Here is a 20,794-nt window from a genome sequence, read left to right as displayed (position 1 = left end):
ACTGCAATCAAGCGTTCGAGATAACTTGCAATGAGTCTCTTACAGCGCTGTGGAGGAATTTTGGTCCACTAATCTTTGCAGAATTGTTGTAATTCAGCCACTTTGGAGGGTTTTTGAGTATGAATGTCTTTTCAAGGTCATGCCACAGCATTTCAGTAGGATTCAGGTAAGGACTTTGACTAGGTGACTCCAAAGTCTTCATTTTGTTTTTCTTCAGCCATTCAGAGGTGGACTTGCTGGTGTGTTTTGGATCATTGTCCTGCTGTAGAACCCAAGTTGGTTTCAGCTTGAAGTCATGAACAGATGGACAGATAGACATTCTCCTTCAGGATTTTTCACTAGACAGCAAAAATCATGGTTCCATTTATCACAAGTCTTCCAGGTCCTAAGGCAACAAAACAGCTCGACATCACACTACCACCACCATATTTTACTGTTGGTATGATGTTCATTTTCTGAAATGCAGCGTTATGATGTAATCAGACACACACCTTCCAAAAAGTTCTACTTTTGTCTCGTCAGACCACACAGTATTTTCCCAAAGGTCGTGGGGATAATGAAGCTGTTTTCTGGCAAAATTGAGACAAGCCTTAATGTTGTTTTTGTTCAGCAATGGTTTCGGTCTTGGAACTCTGCCAAGCAGGCTGTTTTGCTCAGTGTCTTTCTTATGGTGGAGTCATGAACACTGACCTTAACTGAGGCAGGTGAGGCCTGCAGTTCTTTGGATGTTGTTGTGGGGTCTTTTGTGACCTCTTGGATGAGTTGTTGCTGCGCTCTTGGGGTAATTTTGGTTGGCCGGCCACTCCTGGGAAGGTTCACTACTGTTTCATGTTTTTGCCATTTGTGGATAATAGATCTCACTGTGGTTCGCTGGAGTCCCAAAGCTTTAGAAATGGCTTTATAACCTTTTCCAGACTCATAGATCTCAATTAATCTCAAGTTTCACAGAGGGGCAATCACTTTTTCACACAGGTCCATGTAGGTTTGGTAGGTTTTTTTCTCCCTAAGTAATAAAAAGTTTCATTTAAAAACTGCATTTTGTGTTTAGTTGTGTTGTCATTGACCAATATTTACATTCGTTTGTTGATCTGAAAGATTTAAGTGTGGCAAAAAAAATAAATAAATCAGGAAGGGGGCAAACACTTTTTCACATCACCCTATATATAGTATATCCTATATATATTTGAGAGGTGTATTTACTGGAGAATTACCTGCTAGCTACTTGATTTCTGTTTAATTTTAAACAACGTTAAAGCTATTTCCACAAACAATAAGCAGTTTTATGTTGCACTTTGTTCCCTTACTGTAGCAAACCTTAAAACCGAGGTAGGCCTACATACCAAACCATCATTATAGCACACCGTAATACAGTCATCCCTTGCAGTATCACGGTTCAATTATCGCTCCCTCACTATATCACAGTTTTTTAGAAAATAATTAACAGTAACTATATGGATGTTATTTCATGTCCACAGGGCTTTAATAATGTTAAAAGTGGTATTTAGAAAGTCAAACAGGTTTTCTATGCTCTAACTATGAAAATATTACATTTATTAACATTGAATCCTGTATTGTGGAAATTCAGTTATCACAGTGGGATCTGGAACCAATCAACCGATAAACAAGGGGCGACTGTACCCCTAATACTGTATGTACAGCAAAAATCCTGAGATAAGAGAGGAAAAAGGCTGCTTTTTATTTTATTTTCTATAAATAGACGAGCGATGAGAGAGAGGAAAAGAAGGCCACAATGTTTCCTCTTCCAAAATGTGTTAAGTGAATACTCGCATAAATCCCCTTGAAGGCGGATTAGCAAAAATATCTTTCCCTCTTAGGTTTCATTCAGACAGGAGCCAGTCTTGGAAAAAAAAGGGGGGCCTGTCCTTGTTTAAACATTGGACGTCAACTTAATCAAAGGCAGACATGAGTGTAAGTCAAGTCCAGCTTTTTGGTCTTTTTCTTAGGACAAACACTGGCAATGCGTTTGAGGACAACTCAATTAAACAACACAAGGCTGATGTTATTGCTGTTGATTAGTGCTTTTTGAACTTAACCCCAAGGTCACTTCCTTCCCAAAACGTCCTCAGAGGTTAATGAATCATCGACCTAGTTGTCTGTTTTACTCTCACCCTTGGCCTTTCGTCGCATTGACATAAAGACATGTATGGGAGAGGGGTGGTTGTTTTCTTAACCTCTTGTCTGTCAGTGCTCGTATAAAACAGGCTTATTAACACAAAGTGGAGCACAATGCTGCAGGGTCTCTTCCTATGACCAGGATCTGTTGCAGCAGGTTGTTTCACCTTTGATTTGTTCAGATTGAGTATTAATACACCATAAGAACTAAGGGAAATACATCTCAGGGTTCTAACTCGTATGGAGGGAATGTTAAAGTAAAATTTTGCCACCATAAAATTGCAATATGACCTGAATATAAGATGAATATAAGACATCTCTTTTTTTTTTCAAGAAAAAAAATGTAATGTGAATATTTGTTGTATTATTTATTTAAAATCATGTATCAGCAAACTTGCCCAACCTTTGAGACACTTTTTTTTTTTTTTTTTACAACGGATCTGTGTGTCTCTCCAGGTCACTTCTGTGTGTGTGTGTAAGTGACAGGGAGAAAAGCTCTGATTCATTTGGGAAGAGGTCCTCTGGCGCCACTTGTTGGTCTGCAGGTATAAATCTTTAGATGGGTCGTCTTTTTGAAGTCATCTGACTTCTCCCCAAAGCGAGTCAGTGTTTTTTAGGACATTATCAAACAACAGAAGAGTTCTGATGCTACTTTTAAGATAATGGTGATGGATGAAGCAGTGTCATCTACAATTATCAAGGGCCTAAGAAATATAATATCCTTTTTAATTTATTTATTCTGTTATTTTACCGATATTGTAAACATGATTTAAAAAAAATAATTAATTTTTACTTGGTCTAGAAAAAGAGTACCTGCCTTTTATTCTGGTTTATCTTACATCCGGGTCAATATATCCTTCCTAAAGAGGAAGTAGCATCATATAATAATTTCTGGCTATTTTTAGACCTCACCAATCCCGACTAGCTAAGTCTAGAATGGTTGACACTTGACGCCACCACAAAACCACTACCGCGTTTTCTTAAGGAAGATCCCATTGTTAGCTTTCATACAGAATTAATCCCAACTCCAATCTATGAAAAGACTAGACTATCCATCTATCCTTTTTCTACCACTTAATCCTCATTAGGAAGACTAGACTATTAACAAATATATTGCATAACAGAACCAATGTTGTAATAGCGATAAGGAGCAAACTTATCAGCCTGCATTGATAGCGCTGAGTAGAGATGCTCCCATTGATCAGTCACCGATCAGTATTGGCCGATTTCTGTAAAAGACACATGATCGGCATATGCCGATAAACGCCTTTAAAAGCTGATCCCAAAACCGATCGGCAAATCCTACATGTCTGCTGCGTCATGTAGGGTTGCCAACAAAATGACGTGCTCCGTATTGTCGCGAGAATCAAAACTAGTCTGTAAAACCTCAATGACTTCATTATTAGGTTTACAAAGAAAAATTATGTGTTTTTAACCAAACCTTGCAAGGGAGAGTTATTTTTCTGAAATCATCACCAATTGTAGTAACAACTCTCGTGTATTGTTTGCTACAGTAAACAGATTAACAAACCCTCCCATTTCACTGCCCTTACAACTCATTTCTACATCTAAGTCCAATGAGTTTGCAAGAGTCTTTCACGACAAAGTTCAAGGTATGAAAAATGCAATCATTTGCACAACACAAATAACTATTCTGCAGCCAGCTAGACACCTCAAGCTGACACATTTCACACCTGTCATTGACAAAACAGTCGAAGAGATCATCGGCATTCTGGGTCCATCAACGTGCTGCCTTCATGTGTTACCCACTGGATTTCTAAAGTCTGTGCTGAGCATCTCACTTCAGACTGGAACATTTCCAAAGGCCCTAAAAACTGCTGTCATTAAGCCTCTTCTGAAGAAGAGAAGACTCTCGGCCCGTATCAAACCTGCCATTCTTGGGAAAAGTCTTAGAAAGGTTTGTATACCAACAGCTTACTGACTTTCTTCTCTCTAACAATGTGTTTGATACTTTCCAATCAAGCTTTAGGCCCCACCACAGCACTGAGACAGCTCTGATCAAGGTGACAAATGATATCCATCTGAGCACAGATGCAGGCAGTCTCACTTTTAGTTGTGCTGGACCTGAGCGCTGCCTGTGACATAGTTGATCATGTGATCTCATTACAGAGGTTAGACAAATGGGTGGGAATCTCTGGTACTGTTCTAAACTGGTTCAAGTCCTATCTGGAGGACAGGAAGTACTTTGTTGGAATTGGTAACTATGTCTCAGACCAAATGGATGTGACCTGTGGGGTTACCCAGGGGTCCATCCTGGGACCCCTATTGTTCAATCTGTACATGCTTCCATTAGGCCAGCTAATACGCAGCTGCATTGTGTACTACCACAACTATGCAAACGACACTCAGATCTACGTGCCACTGACGGCCGGTGAACATGGTCCTGCAGATTTACTTTGTCACTGCATCAAACAGATCAGTGTGTGGATGCAAAACAACTTTCTCCAGATAAACTCAGACAAAACTGAAATCATTGTCTTTGGCCCACAGAAACAAAGACAGTGTTATCAGTCACCTTGAGACACTTTCTCTAAAACCTAATCATCAATCATCAAATCTAGGGCTAATAATGGACGCAGATCTGAACTTTAACAGCCACATTAAGTCAATAACATCATCAGCTTTTTACCACCTAACAAAACATTGCCAAAATCAAAGGAATAGTGTCTAAGACAGATTTAGAGAGACTAATCCATGTCTTTGTCTCCAGCAGGCTAGACTACTGTAACAGCCTTCTCACCGGGCTCTCTAAACGAGCAGTAAAACAGCTGCAGTACATCCAGAATGCTGCTGCTCGAGTTCTGACTAGAACCAGGAAATACAGTATGACCATATTAGTGCAGTACTCAGATCTCTGCACTGGCTTCCTGTCACTCAGAGAATAGACTTTAAAACACTCTGCTTGTGTACAAGTCTTTTCATGGTCTTGCGCCAAAGTACATCTCTGACATGTTAGAGCCACATAAACCATCTCCAGCTCTGAGAAGCTCAGGGAGTGGTCTCCTACGGGTGCCCAGAGTCACGACTAAACACGGTGAGGCTGTGTTTTAGTTTTATGCTGCCAAAATCTGGCACAATCTTCCAGAAGATGTGTGACATCGTTCAAATAAACAGGGAAGTAGCACCATCTAGTCCTTTCTGGCTTTATTTAGACCTCATCAGTCTGTAATAGCTAAGTTGAGAATGGTTGTGTATGACACTTTACACCACCACTAAACCACCACCGTGTTTTCTTAGGGACGATCCCATTATAAGCTGCCATGCACTCAACACCATCAACTCCAATCTATGCATAGACGAGAAATGATGGAATACATTTGTTTGCTGAATGTGTGCACATACACTGGTGGCAGGGACGATGCGCTCCAGTGCAATGTTGTCGGCCAAGATCTCACCTCGTATGTTGAGAAAGCTGGCTGGCCCCTTTGCTTTTCCCATGCTAGCGCCATTAAATGTGCACTGATATGTTGCGTGGGGGTCTTTCAAAACTCTTGAGACTAGTTGAGAAACAAGCAGCACTATTAGCTATTTTTCTCATGTGTCTATAATGGATTTTTGTAGCGATTTTTCATATCTTACTGGCAGGACTCCAAAGTTGGAGCCATGTTGCTGGTGGCTACAATGAATAATCAACTTTTTTTTTTTTTAATACACTCACCCTTACACTTAGAGCAGACTGGATCCAACCTACACAATAGCACATTGGGAGTTTTCCCTGTACAGTAGGTAACATTCAAAATAAATCAGCTTTCTTAGTCAGTGTTTTAGTTTGCATTTTAAATACCATACAAGGGAAAAGAAGAAGAAAAAAACAATAAATTGTGGCACGGTGACAAACGTGGAATGCCTGAAGACAAGTAATCTTGAATTACTTTTCGTTCTTCTTCTTTGCTTTGTTTAGCCAATTTAATGTCAGCCATATTGTACTGAGCAGCCAGGACAGAAAGGCGTGTACAGCTATCCAACAAGTTGTTACTGTTACTGTTACTGTTACTGAGTTTGCCATCAGCGCTACCCTTTTGGTGGCATCCCGTCTAATTATAGCCACAGAGGTTAATTGCATAAGGGTGTTAATCGGCGCATTTACAGTATTCTGCGGGAAAATAACAGTTTTCCTCAAATTAACACAGTCAGATCCTGACCTGCTTTCAAGAAAAGAAGTCACCTCGGGATAGCTGACGGTGATAAAGGAGAAGGATTGCAGCGACGATTATGACTGGTCTTTCAAACACTGGCAAACACTGATGATTTGCTGACATCTGGAGCACCAACTTATAAACTAAAGGGGTCTAAGAGTGTGAAGTGGAAGCGTGTTGTCCAAAATCTAGACCTGATGCTGGAATTTAGACAAAAGAGCTTTCAGTAAACCCGACTGGGAACACAGCATTTTGTGTGTCTATGCTAAAGAGCTGTGTTTGTCCACGCCTGTTTCTGGATGTGGTAGTAGTGTGCAGATCGATACTGAAATATCACTACCTCTGATACCAGATCTTTATGCTGAAAGGTCAATTATCAAATAAAAATACAGATACTCTGATACTTCAGTTATTTGAGGCATTGTGTATCATTAACAGGAACACAGTGGAAAGTAACAAAATGATGCCCGGTTGATGGGACGTACTTGCTACATGCTTCCGCCTCAGTAAGTGCATACTAAGTAAACCCTGTGGCACACTTCTCAGTAAGACAGTCTCAGTCTGTTGAAACGATGAGCGAGCGTAAACCCAGCCATGTGTGGATTGTGAATTAGTTTTCATTCTTAGAGTAGGTCTTAATAATTAACTATTCATTCATTCATAATGGTTTTAGAATTTTACTTTTTTGTTTGGTTGTTTAAAACACCATTTTCACATATTTCGTGTAATTTTGTCCTGTTTGTTTTTTCTGTCGTTGTATATAATAGCTTGGCTATACTGCAACACCTCAATATACTTCAAAGTTTAAAATGAATACACAAATTACTCTGATGTCTTGTATTATTCATGCCACAAACTACGCTGTGATTTATATTTTAAGCCATATGCCACATGCCACATAAAACAATGTAACATTAAGGAGTGGGAGAGGAGGACACTACTAGCGACAATAGCATAGCGATGTGAGCTACAGCGCTACCATTACAGACATATTTAATACATTATACTAAGTTAGACTATTCGCTAAAGGAAAACAAAATGGTCAAACTTACAACTCCCACGTCCATAGCTGACTGATGAGTAGTTGACAATTGATTTTAAGATGTGTAGCGAAGCCTCTTTTTTTTTTTTTGCAAAGCTCTCCTCCAGTTGGAAAGGTTGGAAGGGTTTAGCGTGGGAGGACCTGAACCCCGTAAAACACCTTTTGGGTGCCAAGCCAGATCCTCCCTTACAAGATTATGAATGCTCCTCTGGATGAAAGATTCCCAAACTGGTTATAAATGACTACAGGGTTGTTGAAGATAACAAACCTGCCTGGGAGTTTGTGTTCATATGGGTTGGACTCTTAGCTGCCTGCTGTTTTGTCGACGAGCTATCATGCTCATATTTGCATCCCCTCCCTGTTGACTTTGGTGTTTCTCCTTTGACACATACCAAGCGTCATGCAAGAAAAAGCAAAAGCCGACGGCGCAGTGCGTATTTGTCAGCCTTGTTTAGCCTGGCAGTGAGGTGAATGTGCGCTACTGAAATATTAAGAAAAAAAAGTCTCAAGGCTAGCTAAATAATTGGATTTGGCTCAGCTTAAACGCAAGAGTGTGTTCCGCAATTGGGACGTGTTTGTACAGCTGGATCGTATGCCCAGGGTCATCTCAGCGGGGAGCGGGGTTTGGCAACGTCGGGCATAGCTACAGAACAAGCGCGCTGAAGAATCCCTGGCTTCGATCCCTAAAACCCCTGGCCTTTGCCTTTACACAAACAAGCAGGTTAAAACTGACAAAAAGGCTCACGAGATGAGAATCATTTAAGCTGTACAAGAAAAAGAGAGCTACGTTTTTAAACCACGGCTACAAGGAGACAAAGCTAAGCACCTACAGAGTAGGCATCAAAAACCACCTTACTTAAAAAAAAACAAAAAAAACGGAAGAAGGTCAGTCGAGTGTGAAACAAGAAAGAAGACTACTACACTTGAACATCAATCAACCAAAGACATAACTGAAAGAGCATCTTCATCATGGAAATTCAAGCTCGGACTTGCTCTGGCATCTCAGGTTTTAATCTGATAGCTCCCACATTGCTTCAAAACTCTAAAAACGTGGTCCACAGTTGCAGTGTGTAACATACCTGGCGTTGGATTCTGTGGGTTTGGCACATATCCACACATGAGACCAAGAACCTGAGGGTATATCTTAAGACAAGACATACTATTAACCCCTGCGGATAAAAAATACAGCAATGTAGGGCACGAAACAATGACAAAAAACATCCTAATAATCTGGTCCAGAAGTATTGAAGGAATAGCCTCGGAGGGGACAACAGATCTCGATGGGCCACTTGAGGGTTTCTGACAATTGGCAGGATCCCTGAGATAATCCCAACCCTTGTAAACGTGATGCCTTCAGCAGGTGGCGTTAATCTTAAGTGTTAGGTGGGCAGGAAGAAGCTGATTTACACAGACTCTTAGCGGCAGGTGGTTATAGGACAATTTGAAATAACTCTGAGTTACAAGGACTTTATTTATTTTAGGAAATGTTTGAGACCAGCAAGGGCATGGACCAACAATAGGTAGAAAACACAGCCGAAGAGGTTGGGATTAAGTAACCCTGTTAGTACTAAATACCCAGTACCATGTCTGGCACTTAAACTATTAAAGGGATGATGTCAATAGTGTCCTTTGGACTACAGATCTTGACGGGCCTCTTGAGTTTCCAAGAAGTAGCAGGACCCCTGAGATTTCACAACTCTTGTAAATGTGATGCTTTAAACAGGTGGTGAGCTAATTTACACGGACACTACGAAGGTTTGGATGTTTAGGAAATGTTTGAAACCACCTAGGGACCAAAACAAGGTAAAAGACCCAAATCAAGAGGGATGAAGTTGGGGATTAGACAAACCTGTTTGTGCTAAGTGCCTAGTACCTTGTACTGTTCCTGTGCCGAAGCGCACAGGTTTTAATTTGGAGACCGCATAGACTCCCCACTGCTCCTGTCCAGCAACACGGACACTGAGATGAGATGGAAGAAATATGGCAACAGCTGGGTGTGTGTGCCTGAAACCGATGAGAAACAAGCGGTGGATCTGCCCGAATTGTCTTGCGTCATGCAGATAACTGAGCCCTTAAACTTTATAGAGGGCCCATCAGTCAACAACCTTCACTCTAGCCTAAACCTAACAACCTGGCATGGACTGTGGAGGCTAAAAAACATCCTTTAACTCTACTGGGCCTGCAAAAGAACTGGTCATGCGTCCGGAGAGTCCAACCAGTGCAGGAAGCCAGGAAAAGGGAGAGGCTTTGCATGATGAAATGAAAGCAGGCTCTATGATGTAAATACATCTGCTTGCTGTCATGCAGCCTTCAAAAATGTCCTTCAAACAAATAAACTTTAGACAATTACCCTGTTGCTCCAAATATCAGATGACGAGATAAAGAAAGTATAAAGATAGTATTTTCCCGAGAGTAAAAATCTGAAAATGCTAAAAAATATTCTTGGGTCTAGAGTTTTATATATACAAACCAGAAAGTGGTGCCACATGATTTCTCCCCAAACGAGATTGTCTTTTTTGGTTAATCATGTCTTAAAAAAAAATCACAAATCGTCACAAAATAGCTCTTGAAAAAGAGGGGTCGTCTTATACTCAGGAGAGCAAAGGAAAACCAACCTTATATTTGAACGGCAGTCCTTCTGTCAGTCACATGATGCCCTATTCAACATCTGGTGTATAAATTGGCCGCATGCAGACTGAGTCAGACTTTTAAGGGACCATAGCGCCATGGATTAGCCACAGTGTTTACAACCACGTGTTGCAATATTAGCGACGGGAGCAAGAGTGTTCACCGGTCGGAAAAAATGCAATAAAAAGACCCTTTGCCAACTGTATTTATAAGTTCAGCAACCAGCTGGGAGGATTTTGCCGCTAATTAGCATGTTTTGTGCTCACTCCTGCAGATTTCTTGCAATTATATTAACCAGCGTGCATTGTAAAAGTTTAATGTCACCCCGCTAGCTAAAGGAAAAGGCCATTACAGGTGTATTCATGTGCCAAGTACATAAACGACACCTCTGTTTGAAAAAATAGGCTAAGAGGATGGAAATCAAAAGGTAGCAATTACCACTTTTTGTCATTAGTATCACAATGCAGCCGATGGTATCATGATACAGTTACAAGTACCATGATGCAGTGGCAGTGGAATTTCTCTTTGAGCGCTGATCAACCATCCTGATACTAACACTAGCACGATAAAGCTGATGGTCCCTTTATACAATCGATGTTATCATGATACAGCTTCCGGTATCATCATACAGCTGATACTACCACAATGCAGTTGATGGTATCGGAATAGTTGCTGGTGTCACGATGCAGTTGAGACTATCAATCTCACAAATTTGACAACTGTTAACACGCAGTTGATACCATTGTGGTGCAGTTGATAATATTGTGATACAATTGTTAGTATCACAATACAGTTGATAGTGCCACCATAGCACTGAGAGTATCGTATCACAATATAGTTCTTAGTATCATGATAGTGACGATAATGCCACAATACAGCATATCATTATGATACATCACAGTAGTTAATAGTATGGCGATACAGTTGCAAGTATCACAATAGAGCAGCAGTATATTTCCTTTTGAGCGCCTAAAACTGTAATAGAAATATTCATAATATTTTATACAATTAAATATAATAAAATATATACAGTCGACACAGTATTTGCATGTGATATCAATATGATGTACCACGCACTCATTCCCCCTGCCATTTTACTGCCAAAAACACTCAAGTCCTCTTCACTGTTGACACCCGCTCGTTTCCTGCAGATTATGTAATGATTTGCCCTTAACGATTAGGCCGATAAAGGGCTTTGTAAGACGTTGCATTCCAGTTGCGTGCTCCCACCAATCAACAACGGCGAACGCCTCGCACAAGACGACACACGCATGCTCAAGGGTGCATTTTTGGAAACATTCCTGCTTTGTCAATCAGAATTAAGTGAAAATTGAAGTACACACAGCCACACACAGCCAAGAGAGATGTATTTGCGTGATGTCATCGCACAGCCGCGGTATGCCGTGCCGAAATTCCACAGTGGCACTTCACATTTAACGCCTTGCTGCCAAGACAAAAGGTGGTCAAATGATGTTGGCTTGAAACAACAACAGTAGCCCTCTCCGGGTGCTTTCTTTCTTTTTTTTTGTCATTGTACAGGTCAAACATCCATCACAGCTCAGCATAAAAACAACATCCTTCCTACATGGAAAACATCCCATTCTATAGAGGTCACTTTAAGTTCATAGTTCACCCTTAGGTCTTAAGTATGGCCTCTTTTCTGGGGCTAGTGAGTGAACCTTAGGCATCACAAGAAATGTACTTTGAAGGAATGCTTACATATTCTTATCACTCATGTTTAGGGGTGTCACGAGTCACCCATCTCACAAGACGAGACCGAGACGAGGCGAGATTTTAACATTACTTTTAAGAAAAGTACAACGAAAATATATGACTGGACAAGCAAACCTTTTTGTTTGTTTGAAATGTTTATTGTCCCGCAAATTGACGCTAAATGATATTATTGTCAACATTTTTTGAGACCAAATAATCCATTAATGTTATAATAATAAATAATAATAATACTATATCATAATAAAGCAATATTTCCTTTAATATGTCACCTTGCCCATCATTGGCTGGCGACCAGTCCAGGGTTTACCCCGCCTCTCGCCAAAAGACAGCTGGGATAGGCTCCAGCATACCCACAACTCCAGTGAGGACAAGCGTTATGGAAAATTGATTGATGGAGTACGTCATCTTTCAGTCTGTAAAGTTGTGGAATTGCTGTTTGTGACGTGTATTCTCTCACAGGCAATTCATGCTGTCTAACATTTGCAGCATTTTTTGAAATGCTGGCTTTTCGTTTGCAATGACTTTCTGTGAACGTGCACAATTTTGCGCTGTTCTGTTGGTATTTACTCTGCCGACCAAATGTCTCAGCAAGTGTTGACTGTCGGGACGAAGGCTCTGCATCTTGATGTGTAGTTTTTTTCCCAGATGGCAAAACTAGGTTGAGTGGAAATGTTTGAGGTGAGCAAGTTTGTTTTGTTGCCTTTTATGTTGCTACCACTTTTGAATAATTGGCATACTGGCTCATTTGTGTTGATGGGCGCACCTTGCTCATTATTAGTATTCCCACACGGGAGCCGTGGTATTTGGCTTTGCAAGCGTCTTTTTCCCTCCTAACTTCTATTATATTACCTTCCATTGCTTCTTACGAAGCTCCACTTTTTTGCTATCTGTGCGTATGCCATCGGCCCCGCCTTCGCCCACAGAGACAATACGACTGGTGCTGAACCAATGCACAGAGTGAACTCTATTCCTGCCTGTTTGGAGGCAAAAGAACAACAGACACGCATGCACATGGCAATATATGGAGGGCGGCAAAATGTTCAATTTCATTTTTATTTATGGCGTGATTAATTTATTTATTTATTATCGCAAGACACGTTTTAATCTCCTGACACCCCGACTCATTTTTGGTAAATACACAATGAAATCTTCATTTTAAAAAGTTTATCTTATTAGTGGGCAAAGTTAGAATTTGATTTTGCTGCCATTTTTTTTAATAAGCAGAAAAACAAAAGGAAGAATTACATTTAACAATCAAAATATAAGGACCGGAGAGAAAAAAGCAGCAATCGTCATCATGAAAGAAGAGCCTGAAGCTCTAAACTAATTTTTTCAGAACTTTGGACACTGATTTAAGTTGAGATATGACAAACATCTTAAACAGATGGAAATGACCCATTCTAATGGTACAAATGTGAGCTTCCTCAAGTACTACAGATTTATAATGAACAGATGTTTTCCTCTCTCAACGATCCTGCACTTAACATGCTTGACTCCTGTATACCAGGGGTCTCAAACTCAAACATTAAACACTCCGTTCACGAGACGCGACGATACACAAGATCGGGTCTACAAGAGCGAGACAAGAAGAGAGTTTAACTTTTAAGAAATGTACCATGCAAAAATATATTAAAAATATATGACGATATAGTACAATCTACTAATTTCATTTCTACTCTTGTTTCTGCTCTTACACTCTTCTGCACTGCGTGTATGCTAGCGTCCCTGCTTCCAATCCCTGAGACTGTATGACAAAAGGGATCACTCAAGGGTCCATGCCGTTGTTCTGTGGAACAAACGCACCAAGGTGCTGAAACCAATGCACAGAGTGAACTCCCTTCTTGAATGTTTGGAGGCGAGAGTCAAAGAAAAACAAACACGCATGCACATGGCAATATATTGAGGCCGGCAAAATAATGTAGTTCATTTTCATTTATTGTATGATTAATGAATTAATATATTATCATCCCAGGCCTGGTGCCCACAAGACGTTTTTTTCCTGAACGAGAAATCTTGTCACATTTTAATCTCGCAACATCTTGTGACAGCCCTACGAAACATGTCAACATGTCAATAAACGCCACTGGAAGCTGCCAGGAGCACGAGCAGTGGTAGCCTGTAAGTGGTAATAAATATAAAACATAAGTATAAATATATTGTAGCATTCTCGGGTTACTCAAGGGATACTCAGAGGCACTTCAGTTACTTGTCGACCCATCCGAAATCGCAGGAGGTGATTACTCCACATAACAGTCTGATTAACCTTCCCGTTGTCTGATTCACGTTGTCGTCAAAGAAATAACGCTATTACCATCACACAGCAAGTTAACACGAAAAAGCTAGATAACTAATACACAAGGCAACTACTGTGTAAAACTACCCGCTCCGACACTACAAACGTTAGCTTCCCCAACCTCTGGAACCTCACTCCATTCACGTTCCACTGTTTGTTATATACCTACTGATGGATTTGCACCACATCCCATTTAGGCAGCTAAATACTGTACAATGACTGTGAGTATCTTCTGCTATAAAACATAGCATACTACACAAACTCGTCAATCCAATCCATTTTCTCCTTAGCCAATAATTGATAAGACAAGAACATTGACAAGAACATGAGTCATATTGTTAGCCACCCAACTGCTCAGCCTTCTGGTCTTTTGTTTTTCAACCCGTCATGCACTCGATTACTACCGCTTCCCTTGCACCAGAATCTACTTGTTGTGAGAGACTTTCATGTTTTCTCCACTTGGCCTTTTTGCTCCAAGGATATCCTTCATGGGACTCTTCCCCTCACACTCCATTAATATCCTGCTCTCTCCGCCAATTTCACTATTTTACTACTTACTGTAAGCTAAAGAAAAAAAAACACATCACACATTCACCTTATTTCAACATCCTTATTGACCTTTTCATCCCGTCTTTGCTCTAAGGCATCAAATCGGGCCCTCGAGCTTTAAAACTCTGTCAAGTACCGTTTTCAACACTTAACACAAACCTCCCATGCCTCTAATTAGACATCACACAAGGGGGGAGAGTGGGAGGTGGTAGGGTGGGGGGCACTTAGTTGTGATCTTCCCCTCTTGTTAGCACCACTCCTGTGCTGTGCTGCCATGGGAGGAGGATCTGAGGTCAAGGCCGGGCCGGCGCAGAAGCTAAACTCAGCCTAGCGTAGCTTCGAGCTCGTCAAATGTGTGAGAAAATATGGCGGCCAGATGATGCAGCATTTGGGACAAAACGGGGGGATAAATCAATAGTGCTCCGTCACTTTTCATGGAAGGAGAGAGATTCCAAGGAGTGTTTCATCGGGACAGGATGCCAGAGGGCTCAGTGGTGGGAAACAAAACGTCCCAATGAGGGAGCAAATGCGGTCGCGAGGGGCTCTGGAGGAAGTGGAGAGGGGATGGAGGGCAGCCACCTGCAAAAATCACATTACCACGGGACAACACAGCCTTCTGCTGAAAGGTTGCCGTCTACTGACGGGCTCCAGGCATTACATGGTATAATATAAACCCCAAATTCGCTTATAAAGGCAAAAAAACTATCAAATTTGCCAGGGTGCAGTGCTCCTTCATGTAATGTAGAGCAGGTGTCCAAACCTGGATGTTCCATTGGCTTTGGGGCAGATATGTTTATATTGTACAGATAAATCCAATCTGCTACAAATGTTATGTCAGTTTTAGACAGAAAATTGTATTTTGTTTTTTTAATAAATAACCTTACTGTTGTTTTCCCCAGTTAAGTCTGAATGGTACCCACCTTTTGGCTAAGGATTATGCATTATAAATATATAAATTCCAATCTTGAGGATAAAGTTTAAGGATGTCAAAACAATGTAGAGCTGAAAAAATCAAATGAAAAATAAATAAATACATTTTTAAAAGTCTTGTACGGAAACCATTACTATGAAAGCCTTTATTAAAGAAACAATTTCTTCTGTTTCAATTTGATTATACAATATAGCCACAAAAAACTGATTAGCCATGATGGAGTGCTCCTTCCTTTCATGTATATACAGAGTAGACATCCAAAAAACATTTTTTGGAGTAATTTCCTCCAGTATGTGTCAAACTTTCTGTTCCTGGGGGCATTTTTGCCATTGGCTTCGGGGCAGTTACAAGTCCTGCGAATTCTGCCTCGCAACAAGTGGCCGTAGAAACAAATGCAAGCAATTGTATTGATCTGCAACACATTTTAATCCGTTTTAGAATGAAACACTGACTTCTCAACTCAGAGACTGGTGCTCCTCCCCTTTCCCATGAAGAAATACCCCTGATTGTGTATTCTAAATGCATAAATTACTATCCCCATGTTATTTATATTATACACTGTTTTGTTAGCGCATTACAAAAATGAGCTTTCTTTACAGTCGGCCAGCTCGTATTCCGTCCTCTGCACCTTTTATTCACCAGCTTACCAAGAGCAGTATGAAGTTACACCATTTTCGGTCAAGCTCTGGCAGAATAAATGCCTGCTCGCCACAATTTGGAACAGTAGCTTCCCACCAGCACACCTACAAGCAAGTCACTCATGGAAGAAAAGCTACCACAGAGGCAGCGGGAATGCAACTTTAAATACTTGATCAAGTTGAAGACTTTGCAAACTCACATGTTTTTTCAGCATTGCCACACTCAGCAGCCATCGCTCCGAAGATTAAGACCAGATGGCAACAATGAGATGAGAATGAAGGCTTTTGTTGTGTAACTGAAAACAGTCCTTCTTGTTAACAGCTTCCAAAAACTTGCTCCATCTATCCATCACGGGCCAGATGTTCTTCAGGGCCTTTCTCCTTAACTCCTGGATTGGGACCGCTCCTTCTGGAAATTAATTTACTTCCCATTCCGTGCCACAACAAAAGCACTCGCGAAAACATGGCGCACTACACATATATTGCATCACTTATTGAGAACTGAACCCACAGGAGTATTTGTAAGCAATTCTACTGAAATGCTAGGAGTTCTGAAATTAAAAAACACTTAACAATCAAGAATTAAGTGCCTGGTGAGAAAAAAGCAGCAGAACCTGAAGCTCTGAGCTAATCTCCTTTGGATCTTTGTATACTAATTTAAGTTGAGTTAACAAAAAGTCAGCATGTTATGCAGACAAATCCTGTCCAGTATATCCAGTACTTTGATGGTACAAATGTTAGCTTGCTCAGCCTCTGGAACCTCACTTTATAAATAGGGGTGTCAATACACACTCAGTTCACAAGACAAGATGATACACAAGATTGGGTCTCCCCAAAAATGTTATAAGCAATATTATTACCATCTTGTAATACCTTGATATCTTCTCATAGAGCCTTGGTATCCTTGCTCAGTGCTCTGTTTTCCTTCTTAAGGTTTGTAACTTTCTTATGGAACCCCCGGAGCATTCTGTAGAGGGTGTTGTTCTGAGCATGTCCATATTCAATCTGTGTCAGCTGACACCTAAAATTTTGCCTCTAATTATGCTGCACTTTGCTCTTGTACCTCTCTCTTCTCGTTCAAGTCGTGTAAACAACATCAAATTTTTGCTCTCGAGAATATCGTTGAATTCTGGAACTGGTTTTTCAATCGAGGCGTCATCCTCCTCAACTGACAGCCACACCGGCCCTGTTTCTGATTTTGAATCCAGATTTCCAATGCCGGTATCATTTCGCTTTGTGTTTGGCACTGTTGTTAGGCAACCACATTGAACTTGAGCAGTTAGCCAGTTAGCCTGGCTTGCTAGCAGCTGTCAGCACTTGTAACTAGTTTATTTCAAGGAATCTGTACCGCTCGGCTATCTGAGTTAGTTGACGGTGTCAGCAAGCTGTTCTGATCTTGTGTTCGTCAAGTGTCGTCAGGAAAGCGCCAAAATAGTGAAAAATTCTAGTATCGGCAGCAGAGCTCTTGCCATGTACGTCCTTCCCAGTAAGCATGTCAACTGTCACATGTTTTGATAAAAGTTGTATGCAGCGATCGTGTTTTGATTTGACAAATCTTAAGTAACTTTGATCAAATGTAGAATTACTACAGCTTCTGCCTAGACATTAACTAACACAGCGGCAGCTGTTGAACTTCCACAAAAACGTTGCGAGCGAGTGACGCTGGGAACACTGCGTGCAGCTAGGATTGCAAGGATTATAGTGTGTGTGAAGCATTTAATGCGCTGTTCCAATCCTGCCTGGCGCACTGCCACTTTGATATTGCGTGTGTTATCATTCACGGTAGCGATGCCATAGCGCACCGTCTGATAGACTTCTGACTGCGAGATACTTTTCTCTGAACAAGAAATATTGTCACGTTTTAATCTTGTGAAATCTCATGACACCTCTAATAATAAACATTGACATTTATGTTGTTGTGCGTGCGTTCTTCCTGTTCGCTTTCCGTTTGCACCGCAGCCTGTTTATACAGTAAACTAGCACACTACACAAACATTTCGTGAGTTATTGATAAGTGAACAGTTTGAGCTAATCTTCTTGGATCATTGTGTACCGATTGATATTGACATAATCAGTATGACAACATGTTAAGCAGGCATGTCCTGTCCAGTTACTTTAACTACCTGCTTGTTAGCTTCCTCAGTATCGGCAACCTCACTCCATTCACTTTCCAGCATCCGTACTATTAATGAGTTTTCATTTTTTGTTGTAAACAGTTCTTGTTTTATTCCTACTTGCTGGCAATTCTCTGTTGCCAAATAGTGACATCTTTACGATGGTGCAGTCAAGTCGGAGAGATGTCGGGACCATTTACATGACTCAACCCCACTGAATCCTGTCTGTCCATGGGAGGCGGCTTTCAAGCTTTAAGTGGGGACCATTTCCTTGAATAAACAACAGAATTTGTTTATTTTTGCCGCTAACTTCCTTGTGAGAATTCCAGCAGAATAATTAAAAGGAACACTGGGGGAGAAGTTGTTGTGTTTTTTTCTGCAGGATTCCACACCGCTGCACAAATCAAGGGGATGCGTGAGAGCCCTCCCAAGAACCACTCAAGGTATGCTATTATGTCACCCACAAAGGAAGGTCTATTCCATTTAGGGTCAGAGCCACAGGCCACTTGGCCCACACACGCAAATCACAAGGAGGAGGACTTCCAAAGACCGAACACACAAATAGAGACCCATTCTTCTTCACGCTGACCCCAGGTCTAACATGAAAAAGAGGAGCTGGGACCACTTGTTGATCCCTGGTCTCTGAAGTGAGGGCGCCCGGGTCAATGCTGGGTGAGCGAATGCGCTGACTCATGCTCCGCTTGTAGACATGCTTGTCAGCAAAAACCTTACATTGCAGTTGTCAGAAATAGGAGGACTCCATCCCCGTCACTCTGGATACAATCTATAATGGAGGGCGGGTTATTGGACGCAAATGTAACTGTTTATTCCAGTTCTAGGGCCAAAATGTTCCCAAGCTGGACAAGTGTCAAGGGTGCTAAAGTGCTACTGTTTAGGGTGCCACACCGTTGAAAAGCCATAGTACCCTTAAGGTGGGGGTTTCCAAATATTTCCCACCGAGGGCTGCATGCAGAAGAATTAAAGGATGCGAGGGGCCACTTTGATCAGTTTTGTACATTAAATATGCTAAAACCAATTCAGTGTAGGACAAGATATGTTTAGCTACCTGAAGAATACATCAACTTAGCTTTGTATTACAGGTGACAAAGCAAATGCTTTTTAGTTTAACATCTGATAATATATCTCATTAATAACGAATTCATTCAATATTCATAATTTGCCGAAGGCCTGTAAAAAAATGTTGCTGGATACCCCTGCTCTGAAGCTCCAATCACGTTTCAGTCCCTCAAGGTGCAATTTACTCAAATGTGAGACTTCTAGGACTTCACTATTTGTTCTGAAGCTGGAAAGGGTGCAACCTTTGACTGCTACCCCAGTGACAAGCCATTGTACTCTGGAGATTTACATGTTTCAGTCATGTTTCAGTCACTCAGGGTTCCATCTAAAGCAATACTAATTCTTGGATTCCAAGGTTCTCAGGCTAAAAAACACAAGTACAGGTATGTTCCCAAGTTGGGTACAATAGTGCTACCTACACGGGTGCTACCCAACCATCATACTCTGAAGGCAACAGCCGTGTCTCAGTCCTCCAAGGCACAAAGTACTCTAGGGTAAGTACTCCAGGGTAACTGTTTATACCAATTTGAGGGCCAACAATGTACAGGTGTGTCCCCAAGCTGGGCACAAAAGTGTTATAATAAACACTATAATCAGGTACAATTGTACCCTGAAGGCTACAACCATGTTTCAGTTCATCAAGGTAATCTTCACAAAGACCAGTTCAAGGCCTCCAATGTTTGTGTCAGTCTGGGGGCCACAAAGGTGCAGGTATGTTCGCAACCCGGAAAAGTGTAAATGTGCTAAAGTGATACCTACGAGGGTGCTATCCCAAAGACAAGCCATTATAACACACAAAAGTAATTATTGGATCCCAAGGTTTGAAAACCTTGTATAAATAAAATTGCAGGAGGAGTCCATTCCGATCTCTCACGACACCATATTATACTAGTACCTTGGTACTAGGGGCCAAAGTGTCAAGGGTGCTGAAGTGCTACTCTTCAAGGATACTAGTCCGGTAACAATCATGCTGCTTTAGTCCCTTAAGGTACTCCAAGGTAACGGATTGACTATTTTATTCCAAAAACATTGCATTACGTTACATATTGTTATTATGTAGTACAACAAACTGCTTCCTGTTAAACTGAGCATTTTTTCCAATTTGACTCAAAATTGTCAAGTATGTTAATCAAAACTTTCCTACCTTTGCCCAGACCGCCAACAGAACCAGTCCAGTCGCTCCCCAGCTGCCCCCCGTCATCTCTCCCTGAAATTCCCCCTGTTTGCAGACTGAATGAAGACAGTGTCTCTTGTCCCTCTGAGTGCTGCTGGTGGTTGAGTGATGGGGTGGTTAAAGCCCCCTCAGCTCAGCTCCAAGCCGCGCTCCGACACCACTGGGCCGGCACTGAAACGACCCTCCTCAGGCTCAAAAGTGGCGGGGCAAGCAAGATGTGACATTTCCAACCCCCAGGCTGCTTACAGATATGTTGTTCCTGGTGCAAACACGTTGCTGCTAAATTTATGTTTGCATACCAGGCGTGCGTCAGGAAAGAGGAAA

The 20,794-nt window shown here is 41.3% G+C and overlaps 1 protein-coding gene across 2 annotated transcripts in view; it reads right to left on the bottom strand.

Annotated features, from left to right (window-relative positions):
* Nucleotides 1-20,794, bottom strand: part of adamtsl3 (ADAMTS-like 3) — an 80,301-nt gene extending 59,507 nt beyond the window's left edge. The window contains exon 1 of one of the 2 annotated variants that reach the window (XM_054753345.1): nucleotides 20,441-20,794. In XM_054753345.1, the coding sequence (XP_054609320.1) occupies nucleotides 20,441-20,497 (57 nt within the window). In that variant the 5' untranslated portion in view covers nucleotides 20,498-20,794. Of the gene's footprint in view, nucleotides 1-8,411; nucleotides 8,536-20,440 lie in introns of those variants that run through there. The other variant, XM_054753346.1, reaches the window with a different exon arrangement.

Source organism: Dunckerocampus dactyliophorus, chromosome 15, assembly GCF_027744805.1.
Source record: "Dunckerocampus dactyliophorus isolate RoL2022-P2 chromosome 15, RoL_Ddac_1.1, whole genome shotgun sequence".
Classification (NCBI taxonomy): Eukaryota; Metazoa; Chordata; class Actinopteri; order Syngnathiformes; family Syngnathidae; genus Dunckerocampus; species Dunckerocampus dactyliophorus.
This window is presented reverse-complemented; position numbering and strand designations above follow the sequence as displayed.